Raw genomic sequence first — 23,991 nt, forward strand, 5'->3', positions numbered from 1 at the left:
GGCCAGTCACGTGCCCCCTCCACGGTTGTTTTATTACTGCTGGGTATCGGATGGACCCGGCGGTCTGTGAATTATTCATCCTGCGCCTCTTCCTGCTCCCCCAGGTGCCCGCCGAGGAGCCAGGGAGCCGCTCCCCGCGCCCCAAGGCCCCCGAGATGGACGTCTTGTACAACTCCACGCTCAACATCACAAGGTGACAGACACCCGGGAACCGTGGCACGGGGAGGGACGGGGGGCTCGGCCCCATCTTCTTTCTCCCTCGAGAAGAACCTCGTCCTGGGGTGGCCCCCAACCACGTCTTCATGAGCTCCACCTTCGCCATCTGTAAGGCGAGATGTCAGGTGGACTGGGCACGGGAAGGTTGGGGGTTTTCTACTTTGCACCAGCCTCCCTCCCCCAGAGACCCATGCTTGTTGTGGTCCAAGCCTCAAGCAGCATGACTCACGGGGGCAGTTATGAGTGGGATAGCAGGTCGGGCAAGCGTAAAGCTGCTCCAGTGTGCATCAGACACCAGCTTATTGATAGAGACACAATACAAAATTGGTGACACTCATCCTGAACTTTTACGCCGCACTACTTTCAAATGTCACCAGCCGCCACTGCTTTGACTGTATTGATTAGTATTATTCATTCAAGATGCTAGGCAAGTTAGACCTAGGTCCGAAAAAATTCTCCAAGGTCAAATGGCTTTGCTAGGGACCTTCAGCATGAGTACACTGCAGAGAATATCTTTCACGCTAGATATTAGTAAAGCAGGGCACCGCATAGGGCTGCCTTTTATCCCCACAGCTCTTCCTTCTAGCTGTGGAGCCTTTTGCTTTTGCCATTTGTTCCTTCCAGCAGGTTCTGGGTATCCCCACCAGACAGAGATGGCCCAATAAACTTCTTCTTGTATGTTGATGACATCTTGAAGGTGGTGACCAGGCGAAGTTCTTGTATGCTGATACTCGTTTCCCTACTCAACATTTTTTGAGACTTCTCTGGTTGTAGAGAAAGCAGGGGGAAATGCAAAGTGATGCTTATGTCCTCAGCCATGATGACGGTCAGCATTGAGAACCTTTACCTGAAATGGGCTTCCAGGAGGAATGCATTATCTAGGCATTAAACTGAATGTAGGCCTAGCCAATATGATGCAGAACAATCTAATACCCTGATATCCAACCCTAAATTAGATTTTGCTAAGTGTTATTGTCCTCAATTATTCCTGAGGGGCCAGACACAGAACAAGAAGATGGTGACAGTGCCACACTAACATTGTTATTGGAATAAGGCCAAAAACTGTCCCCAGAGTGCTGATAACACATATGGCATTAGACAATAAATCATTCATATGGGCCTATCCGGACCTTGTCTGTATAGCAACAAACTACTCATGCCGAAGCAGGGGATTTTCGGTGATCGCATATGTATTTTGGCTACTTAGAGCATCATTTCTGCCAATTGGTGTACTGGAGGTCCACTGCTCATTAACCCATCAATGGGGATGGTCATTGAAATGACATTTTGTCCCATATCCCTAGCATCAATGCACTTTATGAATTTAAATCACTTACACCATAAATACAAAATCCAATAATTTACTATTTTACAAATGTGAAAGAGCGTAATGGGTGCATGACTGCCCCTCTTTGGGTTATCATAGACATCAGGGTGGATGGGTCAGGTTTGTCATAGGCTCTCTGGATGACAAAGTGTATACACTCTGTAGGTCAGTGTAGGAAATTACCATTTTTGGGTGGTGCACCCCCAGCATTTTGCCCCATCTGTGTTGGCTGTACTTTAACCTTGCTAACCAGTTGCAAAGTGCCTGTGCTACCCCTTTTGACGTGGTTGGATGTGTAAACTCCTAATTTACATATTTAACTTACCCATGAGTCTCTTGTGTATGGTCAAAGTTGTACCCAGGGCCTATAAATTAAATGCCACTAGAGGACTGCAGCATCTATTGGGCCATCCACTAGAGTAGCAAGGTAAACATGGCTACAGGTTTACCATTGTACCCTGACTGTAGCAGTGTTAAAACTGCAATTTTATCTGCCACAACAAACTCTTTTGAAAGGTCTAACCATTCTTTTTGAATATTAATAACACCCCCATACTCCTCCTAGCCCATAAGGGAGGGTGCATGGTATTTAAAAATAGGACATGTAAAGAACTAATGCTAAACATGTACTTACAGTAACTTGCACCTAAAAGCTAATTTTAATATAGCAAGGCTTGCTGTTCCATAGAGAAGCACTGTGATGCTCTATCATATTTAATGCTATATTTTGCTAGGAAACACTAGAAACATAATTCCAGGATTCTTTATTTGTAATATTTCTTAAAAGCTCAATGCAATGGTGAAGTCGGGTTTTTAATAAATATTAAGAAAAAGGGTACATGTAGAAAGTTACCTTTTCCCTGCCTAAAGCATCAGGAGACTTATTCAGACCCTCCAGGATTTTGCGATTTTGCGGTTTGCCACGAAATCAGCACTTTTGTAAAAATGCCGCGATTTTTACCAAAGTGCCCCCGAAATCGTCACTTTTCTAGAAATCGCGCCATTTTTACAAAAGCTAATCCATGCCGCTACATCCTGGGGGGTCTGATTAATGCAAAAACAATGTTAAGATGTTTCTTAGAAATGCTGTTTTTTCAGAGCATAGTCTCTGGAGATGTTGGCATGCTGCTAAACGCTGAGCAAGAAAGTGCCGGGGACAGAAGGAATGTTGAAGAAATTCAGCCAGCTCTTCTTTTGACATTTTATGATAAGGACCTCAGGCGCCACGAGAAACGCTACACCAGATAGGAAGAAAATGCGGTCAAGCGCGGTAACAAAAAAACAAGACATGTAAGCTTTAAAGTTAAATATGTCGTTGTGCATTTTTCTATTTATTTTTAAAATCTGCAGAGTTGTAAACTGCATAAATGTGAACATCCTGGGTTATTTTATCATAAAATGTATTTATCAGTTTGTGTGTGTGTGTTTTTTTAGCTTTATGAGCCATCTTTGACACTTCAGAGCTCGAACTGCTAGGTGCCCAGCGAGCAGGTGAAAGGTGGGGGTTGGGGCCGAACATTGGAGTCTTCTCAGCGACATACCCTAGACTAGCACCAAGACAGACATGTACTCACTGACTAGCCTAGTCAGAGTGCATGTCTGTCTTGGTGTTGTAGAACAATGTCGGGTTTCTTAGTATCGAACTGCAGCAGTATTGACTGAAGAATATCTACTACCACTATATCAAGGTGAGTATATATGACTAAGTGTGGTACCTCAGTATAGTTTGTTTTTTTTACTATCGAGCTGCATCAATATTGACTAAAGAATACTATCACTATATTGACATGGTAATTAAATATGTGTAGATGAGTAGATTTACAATGGCATTATAAATACGCCTGTAACGCTGTTTTGCTGCCTTGGGCTGCTGACGGGCAGTCTTTTGCTTTTCGAGGCAACCTGCTGCGCTCGCCGCATCGCCCTGGTGGGACTCGTGGTCCCAGGGTGCACCACCACTGAATTGGGATCAGCTGCTGCATTGGGGAGGCACTGAGACTGCGCTATAAAGCACCGCTTTGCCCCACACAGCGCGGGACGACTGTAACGCTGTTTTGCTGCTCTGAGCTGCTGACCGGCAGTCTTTTGCTTTTCGAGGGAACCTGCTACGCTCGCCGCATCGCACTGGTGGGACTCGTGGTCCCAGGGTGCACCACCACTGAATTGGCACTGGACACACTACCCTAAAGCCAGCCCTGACAACAAATGTTAATCTTGCATGCTGCCAATCAAAGACATCATTTAAACGTCTGCCCCTGATTACTACTGAATACTACTACCTCACTGTGTTTCTGCGTGCCCAGTGTGTGCCGGTCCCTGGGGAGCATTACTTTTGGGGCATTTATTCATTAACATGTTTATGTCCTATGTGTAGCTTTGAAGCCAAACAAAGTGTCTACATTGTAAATAAACCAAATATACATAGCTTCGTGTTGTTAAATAACTAAAAAAATGAAGATATCTGTGTTTGTTGTAGGAAATATGGCCAAATAAAATGCTGCAAAATTGCCGCTAAATTTCCATATTTGTGCCGCTAAACTTCCATTTTTGTGCCTCTAAATTTGCTAATCCATGCCGCTAAAGCCTGGGGGGTCTAAGATTTGCATTATCCTCCAGCTACAGTCCTCTGAGGGCTCAAGCCCTAAATAAGGTGTGAAAACTGCGCCCAGAAGGGAAACAAGAGCCTGTGTGTTGGGAGGTGATGTGTTCCTCTAGCAGAATAACCGCTTGAGTTGTGTCCAGGGGCTTAACTTACTTAAAAGATGCTTCTCCTGTCACAGACAGCTGTCATATGACACTTGGACAGGGCCTTCTTCTGTTCCCTCGGTCATGCAGGCACTAATCCCAATGGGAAGGAAGCTGCCCACTGAACTGGTTTAGAGTGACCACAGAGGAGGGGCTGCTCATTACCCTAGATGCACCTTTCGGGTGGGCACATATGCTCTCCACATGGGGAAAAGAGTTTCACCATTGCAGTTTTAGGCAGAGAGGGACACTGTGGGATTGTTTACATTAGGACACACTGGAAATGATGCAAAAGTGGATAGTGTAACCCCTGGGAACTTTTACTCCATTGGTTAGGGGGCAGTCAGGTGTCACCCCCACACACAAACTGGTATCAGGCATAAGTGTGGCATCTCCAGTACCCTCCCCAGAACAAGCAGGACCTGAGAAAGATCAGGAGAGGACCGAACCTGCTGTCTGTGACATGAGAAGAGCCCAGTATGACTGGACCTGTTCGCTCATGTTCCCAGGACATAGAAGTGCTCTCCAAGGGTTATAAAGTTGACTTCCTGTTCAAGCTACAGGGACACAGCAAGCTACAAGAGGCCATTTCTGCAACTGACCAGCTGAGCAGTTCCTACTGAACCTGACCTGGTCTCTGGCAGTGGCTTCTGTTTAAGTTGGTCTTGACTCCGAGTGCTGTTCCTGAGGTCGTGAACCCCTTGACTGTGGCTGGCTTCACTTCTCCAACCACACCAGAGAACCTGGGACTTTGAAACTTTCTGGCTCCAAAGACCTGTGAGGGACCAGGACAAACCTGCTAAGCACATCCAAACAAGTTGCGCTGCAGCTGGGCTGATGATAGAGGTTTCTCCTACATTGAGCTTTTTCGGGATGACAAATCCTCATTGGTGGACCTTGCGGAGATGGTATCTGGCCTCGTGGAGCCCTTTTCGGCTACAGCCTGCATTCTTGACCTGCTGGAGGAATCCAAACTCCAATTTGACTAAGTCCAAATTAAGAAACCTTGACCAGGCGAAGGCGCTAAAAGTATCTAGCCAGTGAGGGAGCTTTCCTGGATGTGAAATTCAAACTTCTCCCCCTCTGTGCTTTCCTATCAAAAACCAGCTGCTTCATCAAGACCTAGTCCAACAGCTATCCGGCCTCATGGAGTCCTCTTTGGCTACAGCCTGATGCTTAGGATTTTTGATTTCCATTAGTCTCAAGTTAAAACCTCTAACTGGGTTGAGCCTCGTTTCTGTATCAGACCCACGCTCCATTCAGGTCAGCCTCAAATCACGCCTTGAAGCGGTTGGTGCTTAACTCTATTTTGGTGCTGTTGTTTTTTTTTTATGTTAAAAACTCTTATCTCTACTTCCCCTTATTCAATTTTTGTAATTTTAGAGTCATTTAATTTATTTAAATATTTTCTCTTTTTCTAAATTGGTTTGGGATTTTTATTGTTTTGTGTTTTGACTTTAGCACTGTTTTGGTACTGCATAAATGCTTTACAAATTGCATCTAATTTAAACCTGTCTGCTCTGTGCCATAGTTACCTGGGTCTTTAGCTCAAGTTAATTTTGTGGCTCTGGTAGTTCACCCTGACAAGGACTGTGTTTATTACTTAAGCGGGGTATGCACCCCTTTAACTGATATTCAAGTTCTGATGATCAGTTGATAAATGATGAAACCCTAAATCCTTTCAGGGTCTCCGTTCAGAAACAGGGCTAAAACAGTGCTAACACTTGCGGTTTTTACAGTTATCCCATTGCATCAGAGACAGACTGCACAAGGCCTCTATACTCTTACATCCTTCCCAAATACATGCATATTTATTATAATGGGGTAAAGGTAGGCAGCATTGGCAAACACTCGTAGGGCCCAATTTTTCATCAGGGGATTTGTCTGCCCTAATGGAGTCGTATGATGCGCTCCTTAGGGAATCCAAATTGACATTTTTCAACTTTAAACTCTTACCTAATTGGCACTCATCACCTCTTAGGTTATATAGAGCAGGCCTATTACAACAAAGGAACTATTGGAGATGCAGAGATGAGGATTGTGACATAGCCCACATCTTGTGGCACAGTTCTAAACGTTCACAGTACTGATCTGGGATACGATCCACTGTATAGAATACCGACAACGTGGCTATCTCTCTTTCCATGTGGTTGGGATATTTTGGATGGTGTAGTGCACTCAAAACACGGGCAATGGTGGTTGACAACAGCACTAGCAGCTGCAAAATTATACATTCGCAGGCACTGGAGGAAACCTCCACTCCCATCTAGCTCAGACTGGTTGTCCCACCAAGCCAGAATTGCAGACTGTGAGCCAATAATTTATCAAAATTAATGAGCAGATGAATCTATTTTACTCAATATGGGAACTCTTTGTTGCCCCAGCCAGAGACACACCCTAAAGGGCTCTGTGGCTTCACTGGAAGCTGGTCTCTCCCGAAGCTTCCTTAGAGTCACGCCCCTCACTCATTGCTATTTCTTGGTGTGTAAATGGTAGTTGGTTCTGTCCTGTCATTGATAACAGTATTCGGTTGATTTGGGGATCTTTGTCTGCTCATGTATGATCTTTACAAACCTTAGGGATACAGGGAGAGGAGGTTGGGATTTTTTCTATTCGATGCACTATGCTACTACGCATTTCTCCACTCAATGGGGAAAATGTGACTAGCTGAGGGCGTATTGTAGTTGTGTTCTTTCTTTCAGCACAATTGATAAAGGTATTTATACAGGACACCTTCCTTTGTCCTTCTTCTCTACCAAAAATATACTTCTCTCAAAATATATTGGGCTTCATTCACAAACTATACTTTCGAGTAGATTTACTACTTTTTGGTATTCACAAACTGCACTTTGTAGTAACTTGCACATTTATAATAAGCCCAGCACTACACATGGCTAACAACTGGCACTGCAACACCTACCCATAGAAAATCATGACAGTAGGTACTAAAAGTAAAACCCCAGTGGTAAATTATGTTCAATTAAAACATTTTAAATCACTTAAAATTCAAATAAATACACATACATTTTTCAAAAAATATTACAAATAGTATATATTTATTTTGGAAGTATAAAGTATGTAATAACCTATTTTAAATTTAAAAAACATTGTCACAATAAATGTTATTCGCTTTTAATATTAATTTCAATATTAATTGAATGCTTTATAATTAAATATGTACTTTTTATGTATGTGTTCACATTAATTTGTAATTATGTATACCCATTTTCAATGATTTTATTTCATTTACATTATTTCCTACTGGGTTTTAGTTTAATCCATTCCTCTATTATTTTTCTATGGAAGGGTGTTGCAGAAGTCGTGGTTGCCCATGTGTAGTGCTGGACTTACTACAAAAGTGCAAGTTATTACAAAAGTGCAGTTTGTGAATACTGAAAAGTAGTAAACTTCCTCAAAAGTGTAAGTCATCTTTGTGAATGAGACCTATTTTTCTCACAAACACCTCGGCTGCAGTTTAAGACTTCCACAGTTGCTCTTTTCTCCCATAATTCCTTCATCTAGATATCTTCCAAGCACATATCCTTGCCTCTGAAAGCAATTTCCCTTTGTCATCTTTCTTGTTCTGTATGACCTATAAACTTTAGCATGAAACTTCTGATGGTCTCCAAAACCCGCGGATCCTGAGAAAGTTTCTGCTATTTGCCATAAAACTGGGTTCATTTGACTCCCATCTTTAATGGACTGGACGAAGGCATAGATCTAGACTCCCTTGTTGTACCTTATTGATGTTTCTCGTTTCTGCCTACTCAACTTCATGCTCTTTTTCTCTAAGAGAGGAAACTTGAATGCAGGCTGGAATCGAACTGTCCAAACCCATACTGGGATTTATAACCACAGAACCCTGCAGCTCGTGGTGGATATTATCACCTACCAGGAACCCCGATCCCAGCTAAAAACATAATCACCAAACACTTTCCTAATATATTTTTTGTGACATCTGAATGGGATTGAAGGCCCTCACAAACCCAACGTTTTGTTAACGAAATCTTCACCCAAAAGGAAATCCTGCGCTTAATCACCTCCATATCTGATAGCCAGGTCAATCAATTTCTGGTCAATCTTTAGAAGAATACTCTTCCTTCTTTCCATTGATAACGCAGTGTCAGCGTTCCCACTAAACATACTGCCCTCAGCACCCACTGATGCAGTCCCTCTGCATTCACTCCCCTCCCATTCACATGGGAATCCTCTGCTGTTACAAATATCTTTGTCAATGGGCCACGAGCAACTAGCAATATGGTCTAACAAGACCTCAGTACTCTGTCCAATCATTTTCTTTTGACCTTTCCTCCTTTACAACTAACCAGCAAAGCATTGGCATCAAGCTCATGAGTCATGATGATCTTATCAGCAACTGTTGGTCTAGAACATTCAGACATCAGCCTAGTTCTCACTTACATAGTAATCTCCTTGGGCAGACAATGATTTAGATACCGAGCTACATGATGGGAGAGAGACCATCAGGTGAAGGAGGATGCTGCATTAAGAAAGGGCAAACATATCGTACCCAAGAGCATCAATGAGAGGTTTGTTTGAGGCCATACCTGCCTCACCAGGTGCTTTATTGCGACTCGCCTGAACTGTTTCTTGATCACAATCAAACTCTGAAGAGTTTGAAAGCTTAATGTCCACATCTTTTGATAAATCTTAGGTTCTCTGAGTTATCCTTTCTGTTTGCCCAAAGTTTTAGTTGCATAAACACCCTCTGGGCCTTCTCTCTGCCCATCTGCAATGCCTTCAGTACAATCACTGCTCTTATTTGCATCATCATCCAGAGATATATCGTTGCCTTCTTACTCTTCTTTCCACCAACAAGAATAGAAGACCCAATTTTTCTTTTCTGTTGTATTTGCCCTACTCAACCACAACAACCTTTTTTTTCTGAAGTATTAATCACCTCAGCCCTTAAGAACGATAAATCATTGACCTGTTGTTCCAACACTAGCAGAAAGCTTTCCACTTTTCTCTTAATTGCCTTCTTGATTCTATCGATAAAATGTCCCTTTGTTTAATTAACTGAAGTTTCAGTTTTGCCATCTGCATTCTTCACATTATATTGCTCTGTCATGTTCCCAATGTATTCAATCTCTCACCATCAAATCTCTGAAGCCATGCTTGAATTGATAGTTGTATAAATACCCAAGCAATCAAAATTGTTACTTAATAAAAGCTATTGAAATCATCCCTGGGTTAAGATTTCTTGTAATGAGCCAGGGTTTCCAGTGAGGGGGCAGAACTTCTTGTAATGAGGTGAGAATACTTGTAGTAAGCCATGGGATTGCTATAATTGGGTGGAACATCTTCTAAGAACGTGTGATTTCCTGTAGGTGATAGAACTTTTTGTGATGAACTATGACTTCCTGAAAGTGGTCTACCTTCACCAATGTATAGAAATCACTCTTTCCTTTTTCCGCTTCAGCTTGTTCCTTTCACATACTTTTACTACTAAAGTGCAGGCTGACTTAGAGCAACAGTGACTCTTCTATGTCAGTATTAGAGGTCCAGCCTTCTTAATGATTTTATATTGTATCTTGCAACCTTTATCTTGTACGATTGAAATAGGGGAGAATGAACTTGGCGGCAGCACCAGTTGTCACCTAAATGTCCTCAAGCATGCCACTACTGCTGCTTGCAACCATTGCGGGAAGTCATCTGCAACATGCATCATGCAGTCTCTGGACCATGTTGACTCTGAGCTGTGGCTAGGTAGGCAGACTTTAGTATACCATCAGGATGATGGTTGCTGACAAACATTGGAGGGAAAAAAAACAACAAACATTCTGCTGCTGTCTAATTTCTTTTATTTGTAATGTTTTGTTTTGCTCTACATATCGGCAACAAAGAAACAAAACAAAAATAGACTTCCCTTTGTGCTCATATAAATAGCTAATCTTGATACAATGTTTTCTTTTGACTAGTTTCTGAATTCTTGTTTTCACAAAATATTATACATATATTTTTCTTTAGAAGAGAACATAGATTTCCAGCATCCTCCAACTCACACTTACTGTACATATCAATTACAAGTTGTCTGCAGTATACAAACAAAATAGAAACTACTTCGCGGGTAAATCGCTAATTTAAATGTGTTTTGGTGGGAAAAGTTCAAAGGTCATGGTTTTCAACCAACCTTTTATCATATGGAAGAGATCATGAACCTTGTTTTGAACTGTTTAACTATTATCACAAAGCAACAGTCACCTAAAAGTCACTTTTCACTTTGTATTCATTTGTGTGATTTGCACATCGGACTTCATGCTTTCCCAACAAGTACACAGACACTATCTCGCATGTGTCTTTTTGAAATGTAATATCCATAATCGAAGAACAATATCGCCAAAGAATATCGACTTTCAGTGGCAGAACAGTCAGCCATATTGCTTGTGACATCACTTCCTTCCTGCTTCCACATCGTTAGAGTAATTGCCGTGTACTTCATTTTCTGTAGTACACAAAGCAACTTGATAAGTTTGTTTAGTATGACTCATCTGGACTGCTGTTTCTGACCAAGAAAGGGAATGTATGGAATTATAAAAAATAATGTTGTTCTTTGATTATAAATATAACAACCTGTAACTCGCAGAAAACACTGGAACACACACTTTTTGAGGCACCATCACATCAGCTGGCCTAGTACATTTGGTGAAATTCTGGTGACACGCCCAGGGTACAGGGTGGCAGTGACTCATTCTGGCTCAACAGAAGCACATTTAGACTAGGTCTTGCCTTTTTTCTTATTTTATTGTTTTAATGATGTAGTTGGGTGATATGGCTTTCTTTCAGTCTGGCTAAATCAATATTTGCAATTCAAAAACCATTGATTTTCGGGGCAAGCTGTAATGAAGAAAGCTCTGCCTTTTCTGGGGCAGTAATACAGCAGCCCTCAGTCACGCTAGACCATGCCCGTTGGGAATGCCAAACCTCACGACGAGTGCAAGTTAAAGATGAATTGAAAATCATGCTATGTTAAACATTTTAAAGCTCAAACTAATCAAATTGAAGTGGAAATGTCCCAAAGGTGCAAGTTAAAAGAAAGCAGTTTGTACAGTGAGCATCCGTCCCAAAATAAGGAGTGTCTCGTTCAAAGTCAGAAACACTTGCCTTTAATTCAAGTCCAGTTTACATTAAAGCAAACGTGTCTACCTTTAAATCATGGGCACCTTTCTATAAATCATGAACACCTTTCGTTATGTGAGTCCCTTTTTATTTTAAATAACCAGCATCTCAGGGAATTACCTTGCAGACATGGAGTCATATTTCTAATTTTTGAATCACAAAACTACAACATTCAAATCCTGCAGGGAGTCCCTTGCTGTGGCAGGATTTTTAAAATATTGTGCGAGGGTAAACTATGAAAAGGTTATGGTGCTTACACAATTCAATCAGTTTCTATTCACTAGAGAATCTGCCTCATTGGACTTGCTGTTTGCCGCAGTGCATTGTGGGTATAGTCCTGAATGTGTGCATATACAGAATAACATTCTTCATGAGGCGTTGGGAAGAGAGGATGCTTAAAGTTAGATCTGGGAAGGAATGTATGTTGTGAGCAAAGGTTTCAATGTGCTCGTGACAGGGGTGAGTGGTCCAGGCTTTCTCTTTGCATTTACACTTGGAATGAATATGGTATTGAAGCAGATTTTTAAGAAAAACTAGAACAGTGGAAACTAATCACACCTGACATAGAGTATTCGGCGATCTATATTAGTGACCCATTGCATTCTCAAACATATGACTACATTTTCTGTACCACGTGAAGTGGGCTGTGGGGCTTCTGTAGCATGGATGGCACCTGCAGTTGTACCAAGTTCTGCCAATCAGATTTAATAAAAAGAATAAAAACAATCAATGTCATGAATGCCATGGACTAGATACAAAAGTTAAAGTTTACCCATTCCAAGTGTGGCTCATTTAGGAGTATATTACCTGCAATAAACATGTGTAACGTTTGCTAACTTATATATATATATTTATTTCATGTAGCTATTTACAGTATGTACAAAACATATGTACACAGTGATTAGTTACAGTTTGCAAAACGACATGGCGCAGTTTTGTCTGAAAGAAAGTCCTGCAGACACACACTTACACACACACACACTGTCCACACATGCACAGAGCCACACGCACACATCCACACACCTACATTTGCAGGTGCCAGAGTCTTGTGTTCCTGCAGTTTCAGTGCAGAGTCTGGCAAAGCTTTATGTCTAAATTCAAGATGGTCTCCTTGTGCTTTCTGAAATCAATGTCCATTGTGCTTCTTCCCTCCCCTTGTGTCACTCTGCTATGCCATTTAAAACCAGAGAAACGTATTCCAAGTGCAAACTCTTCAAATTACCCCATCCACCCTCTGAGCTATGGTTGACACTTGTTCTTCAAATTAGACTAAACAACCTATAACTGTCTCTTTCCAGACCCCCACACGATATAGGCCAAAAAAGTGCAGATGGGCTCTCCGACACCATCAATAAATTCATTCAGAATAGAATTTAATACATGACAGTAACTCATTGGATAATGTATTCCTTTTCAAAAATCGGACATGAGAAGTCCTACGATGGAAGATATTTTTCTAGGTAAAGTGATGACACTGTTCTAAAGGGAAAGATGTATCTGGTGGTGGGAACGAGGGAGTGGGGCAGACAAGAACTTCGTTTTTAGATCCAGTCTATGAAAACTGTGGAATCCGGAGACCAGCGTTCTAATTCCAACCTCCACCGAGACCAGTTTGTGTGACCTTGGGCAAATGACTTTACATGTGTGTGGCTCATATTCTTTACCATATAAAATCAAGACATGGCTACATAAGCCTACAAACCCACTGACCCAATGTATACAAAAGATTTCTAAAACACAACAGGTATTCGTACATGCTATATAGAGTCCTGCAGGCCGACTCTTGTCTGCTTTAGGAACATAGGTGAAAGCTGTTTTGTAATGAAAGCTCAAAATGACGGCCTTCAGCCCGAGTAAAATCTTCATATATGTTGACACATGAAAACAGGGTCATTGTATGTATTGTAAGGGGTCAATAATGTAGCTTTGTGGGTTGAGTGTCCCATATTGCGGTATGCCTACACATGCATGGTAAAGGAATGACTACCAGTTGGCCCGCCCAAGCTTTTAATTTTGATAATATATGTGTCACAAATTTGGAGATCATTATAAGTCATTCAATGTGGCTGGAGCTGCAGGCATTAACAACGAGCTCTGGATAAGTAACTCACTGACCTGGGAAACTTGAGAGCTCTTCTTTACAAGAATTATAATCATATGTGATACTTCAATTGAGCTGTACCAAAACTACAGTTCCCAGAGTGCATTAGGTTGCAAAATGAAGACCAGGGCTGCTCTCTTACGGGCATAAACGATCTGTCAGCTCTAAAGTAACCAAAAATAGCCTTCCTATCGTCGAATTTGGTGTAAGCAATTGTCAAAGCTTTCAGATGATTAACTATAAATAGCACGTGTTTAAAGATGAAGGGTCAGCAGAGAGGGATGGGGGCATAGTGGTTAAATTGCTGCCTTTTGAGCCCAGAAGCTGGGCACATATTACATAAACTCTGCACGAATGAAGTGCAATTCTGGGTCAATATTTTCACTATCAGTCCAAAAAACAAAATTTGCATTGGCCCAGCGGGGGTGAAAAGGAGCTGTAAGACTGGGGTAAATAGACCAGAAGTGCAGGGTGACAAAAGGAAGAGACATCACATACTATCAACACTAGGAACCCCTGGCTGTTGGCACCCCTGGCACTCAGCAGCTCCAGCGGTGGGCTCCCACAATACGCCCCTCCTCTGTGCTTCTTTTTATTCTATATTTATGCTTTTACAAATTAGCGCAGCCGGTGCCTTTGTTGCGTGGACTGCTGCCCCAATGTCAGCGAGGTAACCAGAGTGCATGCTGTGCTTTCCTCTATAGCCAGAAATACGAGTAGATGCAAGAAAAGTGTGTCTGCCTCCTGCAGAAACGCGGCGCACCCAGCCGATGGCCGTGTATGCCACGAGAAAACAGAATGCCCAGCGGATGCGTTCATTCCTTTCTGGTTAATGCACGAATAACAATTTACTCACTGCTTTAAAATCGACAAAATTAAGAAGTCCTGTTCCCACCTTTCTGTAGCCCCGTGGTGGTAGATGCGTTCACCCAAGTATTATCAAACATAGTTAGATTTTTAGAAAAAGAAAACTTAAAATACATATTTATTTAATTTATTTTATTTTATTTGAAGAGTTTTAAATAGCGCTGTTGTTCAACAATTTAAAATTCGCACTAAATGTCCAAGTGTTTAATATAAGTAAATTACCTTTTAAGACCTGCTCTCTGCTTTTGTCAGATGTGAAAACGAGGCACAGGAAAACATAGGGATCTGCCCAGGATCACACAGTAAGGTTAGGTATTAGAACTCGTGGTTCCTGGTTACACAGTCAATGGCTTAACTATCTTTGCGTGCAAAACTATCCGAATGATATACGCTTTCATACAGAAGCGTCACCGTGTGAGTTTCTCTTCTATTTGTCCAATGCCGCACCCCGTATGTTCGTAAATACAAGGAAGGACAGGGAACAGGTATTGAGCAACAAGGAAATCTCGATGCTTTCGGTCCCCGCACCTCTTTCTCCGGGCCTTGTAACCAGGCGTTGCTATGTTCTTCTAATTCTGTAACGAAAAGGCTCTAATTTGCTACCAACCACAGTGCACCCTCAGATTGGGTCTAGTCTAACCATTTCACAATAGAGGGACACATATTTGAGGGGACTTTTATAGTGGTTCCGTTCGTTGTATTAGCGAGAATGGGGAATTTCTTTCCGAAATACCCGTCAGTAGCATGGCATGTTTAGATGCTGTCGGTAGGGAGCGCCCTTTCTTGCTACCTTCGTGACAGACATCTAAAGATTGCCACGTAAAATAAATCCGTTTGGCCATTCACCGTGCAATACTGATACCCCTATAGGTAGCTCAGTGAGTTAAGGCGGTTGCTGCTGTGGATTGCGAGTAGCCTGCTGGCACCTGTACTGATAAAATCATAAAAATGAACACTTTAATCTAACAATGATACTTCTAATTAATAGTGTTTCGAAGTGCATTCATACATACTTCGTGGTGGTATTATAAGACGAAGCGGAGGGTAGTCTGGCTTTTTTGTTGCAGTTTTATAAAGCGCCAACTGGACTCGAAGGTATTGGAGCGCTGTATTTGAGCACAGTTACATTACACATGTTTTGGTAGGCGCAGAGAGATTGAATGATTTGCCTAGAATCACAGGGGGGTCAGTCGACGCTGAGACACGAACCTGGCTGTCCAGCTCCAAAGCCGTCAGCTCAGGCCGTTATACCACATCGTGCCCGGGGATTGAGATTCGGGGCTAATAAACCTAGACAGGGCACGTGCGAACCATGAATCTCTGGTTTGACAATGTTTCATCGGCATCAAACACATATGACACCAGAAGTGTTGCCATTTTAGGGTCTCGGTCGGGTGCACGCGAGCCACGCGATCAAATCCGGCCTTCAGTGGCCAGCGCGTCTGGCGGGACCAACCCACCCTCAGGCATGACAAGTGATGCCAAGCGCCCCCTCTCACACCCACACACAGTGGTCGTGTCATAGAACCTTCACTGCGAGAAGGTCTTTTCTTCTGATGTAGTTTTTGCAGGAGTACCACACACTTGCTAATAACCACGACGAGCACAACACAAGCAAACAACCCCAACTTGCCCCGTGCAAACCGTGCACTGTGCCGCCGGGGTCGCAGGAGGCTCACGCGTGCTCCTACCCCTCCCCCTCCCCGCCCTCCAACCGCGTAAATGCCCTCTTGCAAGCTATGTCAAGCAGAACTAATATTTGCCAAATTGGGCAACGAAGGTGGGGGCCAAGGACGTAAACATAACAAGTGCCGTTCATGAACGGGTCAATTGAAGAAGGTCCTGAAGAGGAAAAAGTGTTTTGCACTTCTGTAAATTGTATTTGTTTTTTTATATGTGCTGCAGCCTAGCGGCCTCCCAGCGCCTACACTTTGTTCTCAGGTGAGTAATTCCAGTGTTAGCTGACATTACATCTGCACTGGCGACCAGGGTATTAAATCAACGGGTGTATCAGGTGAACGCGTTTGTAGTTGTGCTTAGTTTGTAAGGTGCCAAGGTGGCACTCAGCCTGTCCAGTAATGATTTCCTCCTCTGGTGTCAGACAGGCGAGGTAAAGGTTTGTTTTACAACACGAAAAGAGGGTCATATTTGAAGAGCTTACAAACAGAGCTGCGAATTCACGCTGTGTGGGTGTTTTTCCTGCAAGTATGTTCATATCTTTAGGGACCTTGCCTTCCTTTTAACTGTATAAGGGTGGATTAACTACTGCTCTGAAAGCGGAGCCCGTTGCACACCTACAGCGCACCTACAGCGCCGCTGCTGCCTTCCATCATCTGCCCTGTCAGATCTGATTGTCACAAACATTTTCCACTGCCCATTCAAACCTTGATGTCTTTACTGTATTAAAAGCGCTCTTTTTGGGAAAGGGGGGACTCCAGCAACAGGAACTGCAGCAGCCACCCCCCCCCCCCCCCCCCCCCCCAGTGGCACTCCACGCAGGCCACTGGAAGAGACACGAGGCGCTTTACAAAAAGGTGCCTATTTTAAGTGCCATGTTAGGCTGCATTATACCGGCACAGCACCCACGAAGGAGCATTGCCAACGACCACACACTAAACACAGGGACACACAAGGCAGTCACACAACACACGCGGCTTGGGATGAGGTACGGGTGCTGCTGGCAGTAAACTCCTTTAAGAGGGGGTGGCCAACCCCCTTTCAGTGCCCTGTCCATGCATGAACGGCCCCTCCCTGGACTACTAACCAGGACCAGTCGTCAGCTCTGGTGTTGCCTGTCACCCCCTCACACACACTCTAAGAACACTGTAAATACTGTAGGGCAGAGTTCCTGCTCGAACTCAGGCCTGCCTCGGTGCGAGGACACCCTTGAGTGAGTACTGCACCCCTCTCTCCTGTCCAGATAGAGTACGGGCACCTGTGAACAGTACTGTCACTGTCAGACACGGCTCACGTGCCTTTAATGGGACCGTACCGCAGGCCTCCGCAGGGCTTCTGTGCGTCTAGCTGGCCAGTACCTGAGTTTGTCAGACGGGGGCAAACACCGGGGGGCAGAGACCCCACCCCCTCCAGTAGTTCCATGTCCAGCACCGCTCTCCAGCTGTCGGCGCACCCCTCTGCCCCGGTGGCTGTCGCCCTCACCATCATTCACTGTAAGAACCCCAGTGCAGGGGGGAGGGGTGGTTTCACCTCACTTCCACAGGTTAGACAGCATCGCCACACTCTTACACCTGCCCCGCGGGGTCTCCACCCTCTTCTGGGGGCCACTAATTAAGCTAAAGAGGAACATGAAATGAAGCGTCTCAAGAACCCAGGGTGGCAGGCGGGGTCACACGTGTGAGAGGGGCACCTGCTTGGGGTACAGGGCCAGGCTGCCCACGCCCGTCCTGGCTGCCAGCGCCCTGCTGGCCTCGCTGTACCCGCAAGCGTCCACGGACTTGCCCTCCCGGCAGCAGCGGCCCGTGAAGCGCCTCCAGGAGTCCAGAGTCTTGCCCGACCAGATCCAGACCCCGGAAGTGATGCCCACCACCAGGCACATGAAGTACTTGAGCATGAAGACGGCGTAGTCTGGCCTCAGCTTCCTCTTGTCCCCGGGGCACGAGCAGTTCTGCGCCTTCTCCCAGGCCTCGCGGAAGTGCTGCTCGTAGATGTAGCAGGCGACCACGATGGTGGCGGGCACCGTGTAGAGCACGGTGAAGATGCCAATGCGAATCATCAACTTCTCCAGTTTGTCCGTCTTGGTGCCCCCTTGCTTGATCACACTACGGATGCGGAACAAGGACACAAAGCCAGCCAGGAGGAACATGGTGCCGGTGAAGAGGTACACCACCAGAGGCGCCAGCACGAACCCGCGCAAGTTGTCCAAGTTCTGGTTGCCCACATAGCAGATGCCAGCCACCGGGTCCCCGTCCACAGAGCTCATGGCCAGAACAGCGATGGACTTGATGCTGGGGATGAGCCAGGCCGCCATGTGGAAATACTGAGAGTAGCTGGCGATGGCCTCGTTGCCCCACTTCATGCCAGCAGCCAGGAACCAGGTGAAGGACAAGATGACCCACCAGATGGAGCTGGCCATTCCAAAGAAGTAGATCAGGAGGAAGACCACCGTGCACAGCGCGGGTCCGGTGGTCTCATAATGGACATGGTTGTAGTCTTTGTTGCAAGCCACATTGGCATGGCCAACGATGAGCCGGACCATGTACCCGATGGACACCAGGAGGTAGCAGGCGGACAGGAAGATGATGGGGCGCTCTGGATATTTGAACCTCTCCATGTCAATGAAGAACGTGGCCACCGTGGTGAAGGTGGAGATGAAGCACAGGATGGACCACAGCCCTATCCAGAAGGTGGCGAAGGTCTTCTCGTCTTGGGTGAAGTAGGGTTGAAAGCATGGCACGGCGCAGTTGGACACCTGGCCGGTCTTGATCCTGTTGTACAAAGGGTGAGACTCTTTCAGGATGGGGATGAAGGGGTCTCGACACTTGCAAACCCCATCACATGCGCTGTTTGAGGGCCGTTGACCCTGCAACGGGTTGAGGTTGTTGTTGGGCCTCCTGGATGGGTGGGTAGGCTTTGCAAAGAAAGGTGGCAGTGTGGTGGTGGTCTCTGTCCTGTTGTAGTCCATACACAAGTTATCCGAGTCGCCAAGCACAGGCAGCATGTCGCAGTCCATCCTTTCTGGCCACACAAACCCATACTGCATCATCAGAGGAGAGCACCCAGATTTAGCCCTCTCGCACACCGACCGGCAGGGGGGCAGCGGCTTCATGTAGTCTGCCAGGCAGATTGGCGTGTACATGCTGCAGAGGAAGAACTTCAGGTCTGGGGAGCAGTGGATTTTCACCAGAGGCCAGAACTGGTGCACCTCCAGACCCGCCTCGTCCTGGGTGTCGTGGTTGAAGGGGTTGGGCATGTAGGTATTGTTGTAGCCGATGCCCTTGCACATGGGCACAGTTATCTCTTGGCAGACAAGGCCCTTTGAGGCTGCCGTAACAAGGGCAGGGAAGCCCAGTAGCAGAAGTGCTAGCACAAGACCCAAATGCGAGACTGTGGAGTCAGACCTTGCCATAGAGCCCATTTTCCACCCCATCCGTGTTCTGGAAGCAGGGGTCATTTCTGCACCAATCTCATGATGTCCTCCAGAGAGTGCATTCAGTCCATGGGCAGAGTCTCTACGACCTACAGCAAGTCCCCAGATGACATATGCAACCTTTCACGAGGAGGAGGGCATTCTCAGAGGGTTGATTGCCCCCATCAAAGGCATACTTGTCCAGCGTTTGCACAAAGGCCCAGTCGCTCTTCTTTCTCAGTTCAGAGTGTTCCTACACAAGCCATAGATCCATCGACGTAGGTACTTTAATGCGCACAACGCACTTATGCATGCACTGCCTCTGTGACCCATCTAGATGTATGCACTGACATTGGTTTCCTCCAGGCAGCGGGGTGTTTACCTGTAGAGGCACCCAGGCCCGGGGGTGCGGGGGCAGGTCCGTGAGGGAGACAGCGGGCAGAGGGATTCACGAAAGGACCTTTCCCCGCTCTCGGCTCCGACGTGCTGCACACACGAATCTTCATCAGATGAGCAATAGCAATTTTCCAAGCGATGACACCTTTGACAAAATTGAGTTTTTTCTCTTGCAATGAATTGTGCTATGTTTCACTCACAACCTTGTTTTTTTTCCAATTCCCAAGGGGATGGCCAGGACCGAACAAAGTCCTATTTGCAACGAAGAGGACGCATTAGTTGTTTTAAGAAAAGTTCTTCCCGATCCGTTCCGAGAAGTTCTTGGACTTTGTCTCGTGTTACAAAAAATACATCTTCGCTGAGCAGCGCGCGGTGAATAGTTCCGTTCCGAGCTGTTCAGATCTGCCTTGGGCTTCCAAACTATAAACTTTGCAAAGCTGGCGGGTTCCAGATTTATTTCGATCGTTCAGTGGGCGGGGCCCTCCTGTCGCTGCCAGTGCACATGGCTTGTCGTCCCGTAGCCTCCTCGCGACCTGTTGCAGAGATCGTGCGGACAGGCTCCGATGCACTCGTGGCCAGGACTTCACCCTGCAGTGGTCCTGCCCCTGGACTCTTGCCGGTGTCACCCGTCCTGCTGCTCGGATGCACAAGTGGCAGAGACGAACTCTGTCCCGGAGCAGCGGCGGCGCACTCACTCCGGCTCCAGTCTGGACTTTCTCCCTGTGGGCAGCTACCTGCACTCAAAGGGGCCGGGGAGGCCACGCCCATCTGTCAATCCACAGCCTCTTAATGCGCCCGCCAGGCAGCGCCCTTCTGCGCGGCCACGCCCCCGTGACCCGCCCCTTTCCCTTTCAGGCCTCTCCTTTCTAGTCCCTGTTTGTCACCAGCAGCAGCCCGTGTGTGATCAGCGGGGTGGGGATAAGGCCGAGGCGGTCCTTTCCGCAGCCCGTCGCCAAGACTCAGTTGGGGGGAAAAGTGTCTTCACTCACTCATTTATTAGTTTAGGTTTCTCAAATACCACGTTGAATTGGGTCTTGATACAGTGAAAATCGGAACACCTTTCCTTGTTTATTTATGCCCTAATAATAACAATGATATTTAATTAATCATTAATTAAATATCATTGTTATTATTAGGGCATAAATACACATTAATCAATTAACTTGGCATTAATTATTAATGCCAAGTTTACTTATACAGTACGTCTGTGCACTTGTATTTTATTTTCGGGGTGTATTTCAGTGTTAAATATCGTGCCAACCTCCAAATCCGAACCATACCTTTATAGGCATACATTAAGGACAAGCGGAAAACGTGTACATTCCTTAACTTAGATTAGAGCCCGCCATGCCTAAGTAATTTTTATATAAAAAACATTTTTGTTTAAATGTCCAGTTACGGGCATGGCCACCACCTCGACCTTACTCACCTGAAATCTATGTTTAATTGCCTCCCTGTTCGTTACTTTACTGTAGGGACCGTATGTAGTCCAGTTAAATGCTTAGCAACTTTGCATCAATTTTTTTAAAATTCGCCAGCTTCCCAGAGTGTTTAGATGGTGTAGGTAAAAACACAGAAAAGGGAGTGACGGAGGCTGTGATGCTCATGGCTTTTGCAGTAATTCCACGCTGCTGCTGATGCTTAAGGCAGCCTGGAGGGAAGTGGGAGCACTCTCACTCAGGGCCATGTGTCAGTCATCAGGCGCCCTGCTCATCTTGGGCGGGACATCCATCCTGCAGCGGGACATTGGGTCGGCTGGCATTAACTTGCCCTGAGTAGAAGTCAGGTAGATTCCCCTGCCTTTTCGAAGGAAGACGTTTTCCCTATTTTACGGGCGGGGATTTGACTAAACGTCGCAAACCCCATCCTTATGACTCTAATGGTGACAACGTCATAGGCCGATTTAAGGGATTTTGGAACATAACCATAATGTTTTTTAGTTTTTGTTTTTTTCGTCGAATTTTGGGGATTTAGCTTCTCAAAACACTTTTATTAGAATTTTTCCTCTTATGTTTTTTTTAACACCGTATCCTGTAAACTTTAATTTTCATTCTTGAAATGTAAATTTTGGTTTGAATATCAGCAGCGGTCAATAGAAATGTATGTGAACCTCTTATTGGCTCCCTGTATCTGTCTTGGGTTGGTCCGGGGTTGATGGCAGCATAGTGGTTGCAGTGTATATGATTTACTAATAGGTATGTAAATTGCCTCCACTGGGGGAGTGCTAAAGGGTGGAGCCGGCAGAGGTGAAGCGAAAACATGCCCTGCACGTTGCAATGCAAACACTCACAAATACTACATTACTTAGTAATTATGAAGGATTGGCAAATATTTGACACATTTATACAAGAAATTCATTTGTATCCAAATTAACCTAGATTATACTGTGTGCATAATGCAGTGAATTGTTCCATGCACCAGAACATGTGGCATGCTGAGAAAAAAGCACAATTGAATGTATTGATTGCCTCGGTTTCTACTTGCGACTATGCGCATGAGTAATATAGGCTTATTATGCATGAGTAATAAATGCACAGCATACATAAGGCAACCCTGCGGTTAGGGAAATGGTCATAAGTAGACAATGTATGCGAAAACCATACACAGGTGCACATCATGCATACAACGATTATCTTAAGCATGAGCCCTACTGAAATACATGCAAATTCAGGCAACGCGGCAGCAGATTTACTTAGTGCGGCCTCGCACCAGGCACGTTTTCATACGTAGAGTATATTTACTCTGCAAAGATGTGAGATGATGCAGGAGAGCAAAGAAAGCAGCGCAGAACACCCTCCGCGTCATTCAACATTTCGATTAGCCACCCTAATGTTTAAAAAGTCAGGTAAAGAGTGCAAAACACACCACCACTCTGCCAACATGGCAGGCCAGGAGGAGCACGAGGACACAAGATACGTCAGAGTTGCAGAATTTGCATGCCATCATCATCCCATGTGATTGCTTTCTCTTGTGAAGTGTTAACCAAAGGAACATGTTCATATGCCATTGTGGTATAGTAGGATTGTAACTTATAAACTGCAAGTAACAAAAGAATCAGTATGACAAAAGCAGAGACCCCACTGACCCTCTATGTTCTGCATGGTGCAAGTTATTTGCAGTAGGCACATTAATGCTCTGCTCTACTTTATGATGAGTCAAAACTGTCACTAGACATAAAACTCTGAGCTCTCTCCAGTGGGAACTTTAATCACTAGAGTTATTGTGACATTTTTATTGTAGCCTGAAAAATGCTGGCCACACAAGGGACACTGCAGTTCTTTTAAATCCATTATTTCTGAACATAGCGACCTCCCCTCGAACTCAGCTCCAGGTGCGGCTGCACCATGCGCACCGCCCTAAAGCCAGGCTTCGATATACACATGAGAATAGGTTTGAGGTTGACATTGTCTTCCTGCGCATTTGTGTCTCCCTAATGTGTTAAATTGTACCTGATCCCAATTTTGTGCATTAGGGTTGGCTCTAAAAGCCGCCTGCATGGCTGTCTGGTTAGAACCACCACAGCAGGGAGTTTCATGTGTCATGATTTTGTGTGTTTTGAAGTTCATGCAGATCGCTCGATAGCCTTTGCATTCCTTTCTGTACAGTGGTTTGTAAGTCCCTCGTGGGCCAATGCTTCACAGAGGATATATCATGAAATTCATATGTATGTGAGCTATGTAGCTCCTGATTTCTCTTTACACAACCATTAAGTCAGCCACAGCAACAACACAGGAAGTACAATACATTTTCTATGAGAGATTTACATTCTATGCCCACTTACTAAGGAGTGGCCCATCTACGTAGGTCCTCAAACCAGTAATTGTTGGGGGAGGGCTGGAAGATGTAGGCATTCTGTGCATTCCCAGGACACTTGGCCACAACATTCGTGAATTGTTACCATCTATCACAAACTGCTGGAGTGGGTGTGCTTGTGGTTCCGGTAGAGGTGAGCGGTGGCAGCTGGTGGGTGAAAACCCATTGCACCCAATGCAATTTGGAATTGGGCTGTTTGGTAGAAGCCTTGCTTTAAGTGGCAGGGATGCAGGCAGTGCACTCTGAAAGAAGCCTGCCACCTTGCCACTTGCTTTGGATTGACCCAAAGGCAAGTAGATGGAG

At 45.0% G+C, this 23,991-nt stretch overlaps 1 protein-coding gene across 1 annotated transcript; it reads right to left on the reverse strand.

Annotated features, from left to right (window-relative positions):
- Positions 1 to 10,093: 10,093 nt before the first annotated feature.
- Positions 10,094 to 20,590, reverse strand: FZD5 (frizzled class receptor 5). The gene has a single exon (XM_078680326.1). It carries the CDS (start codon positions 19,522 to 19,524, stop codon positions 17,740 to 17,742), a length of 1,785 nt encoding a protein of 594 aa, XP_078536452.1. The 5' UTR covers positions 19,525 to 20,590; the 3' UTR covers positions 10,094 to 17,739.
- Between the last annotated feature and the right edge of the window lie 3,401 nt (positions 20,591 to 23,991).

This window comes from Lissotriton helveticus, chromosome 3_1 (genome assembly GCF_964261635.1).
Source record: "Lissotriton helveticus chromosome 3_1, aLisHel1.1, whole genome shotgun sequence".
In the NCBI taxonomy this organism is placed as follows: domain Eukaryota; kingdom Metazoa; phylum Chordata; class Amphibia; order Caudata; family Salamandridae; genus Lissotriton; species Lissotriton helveticus.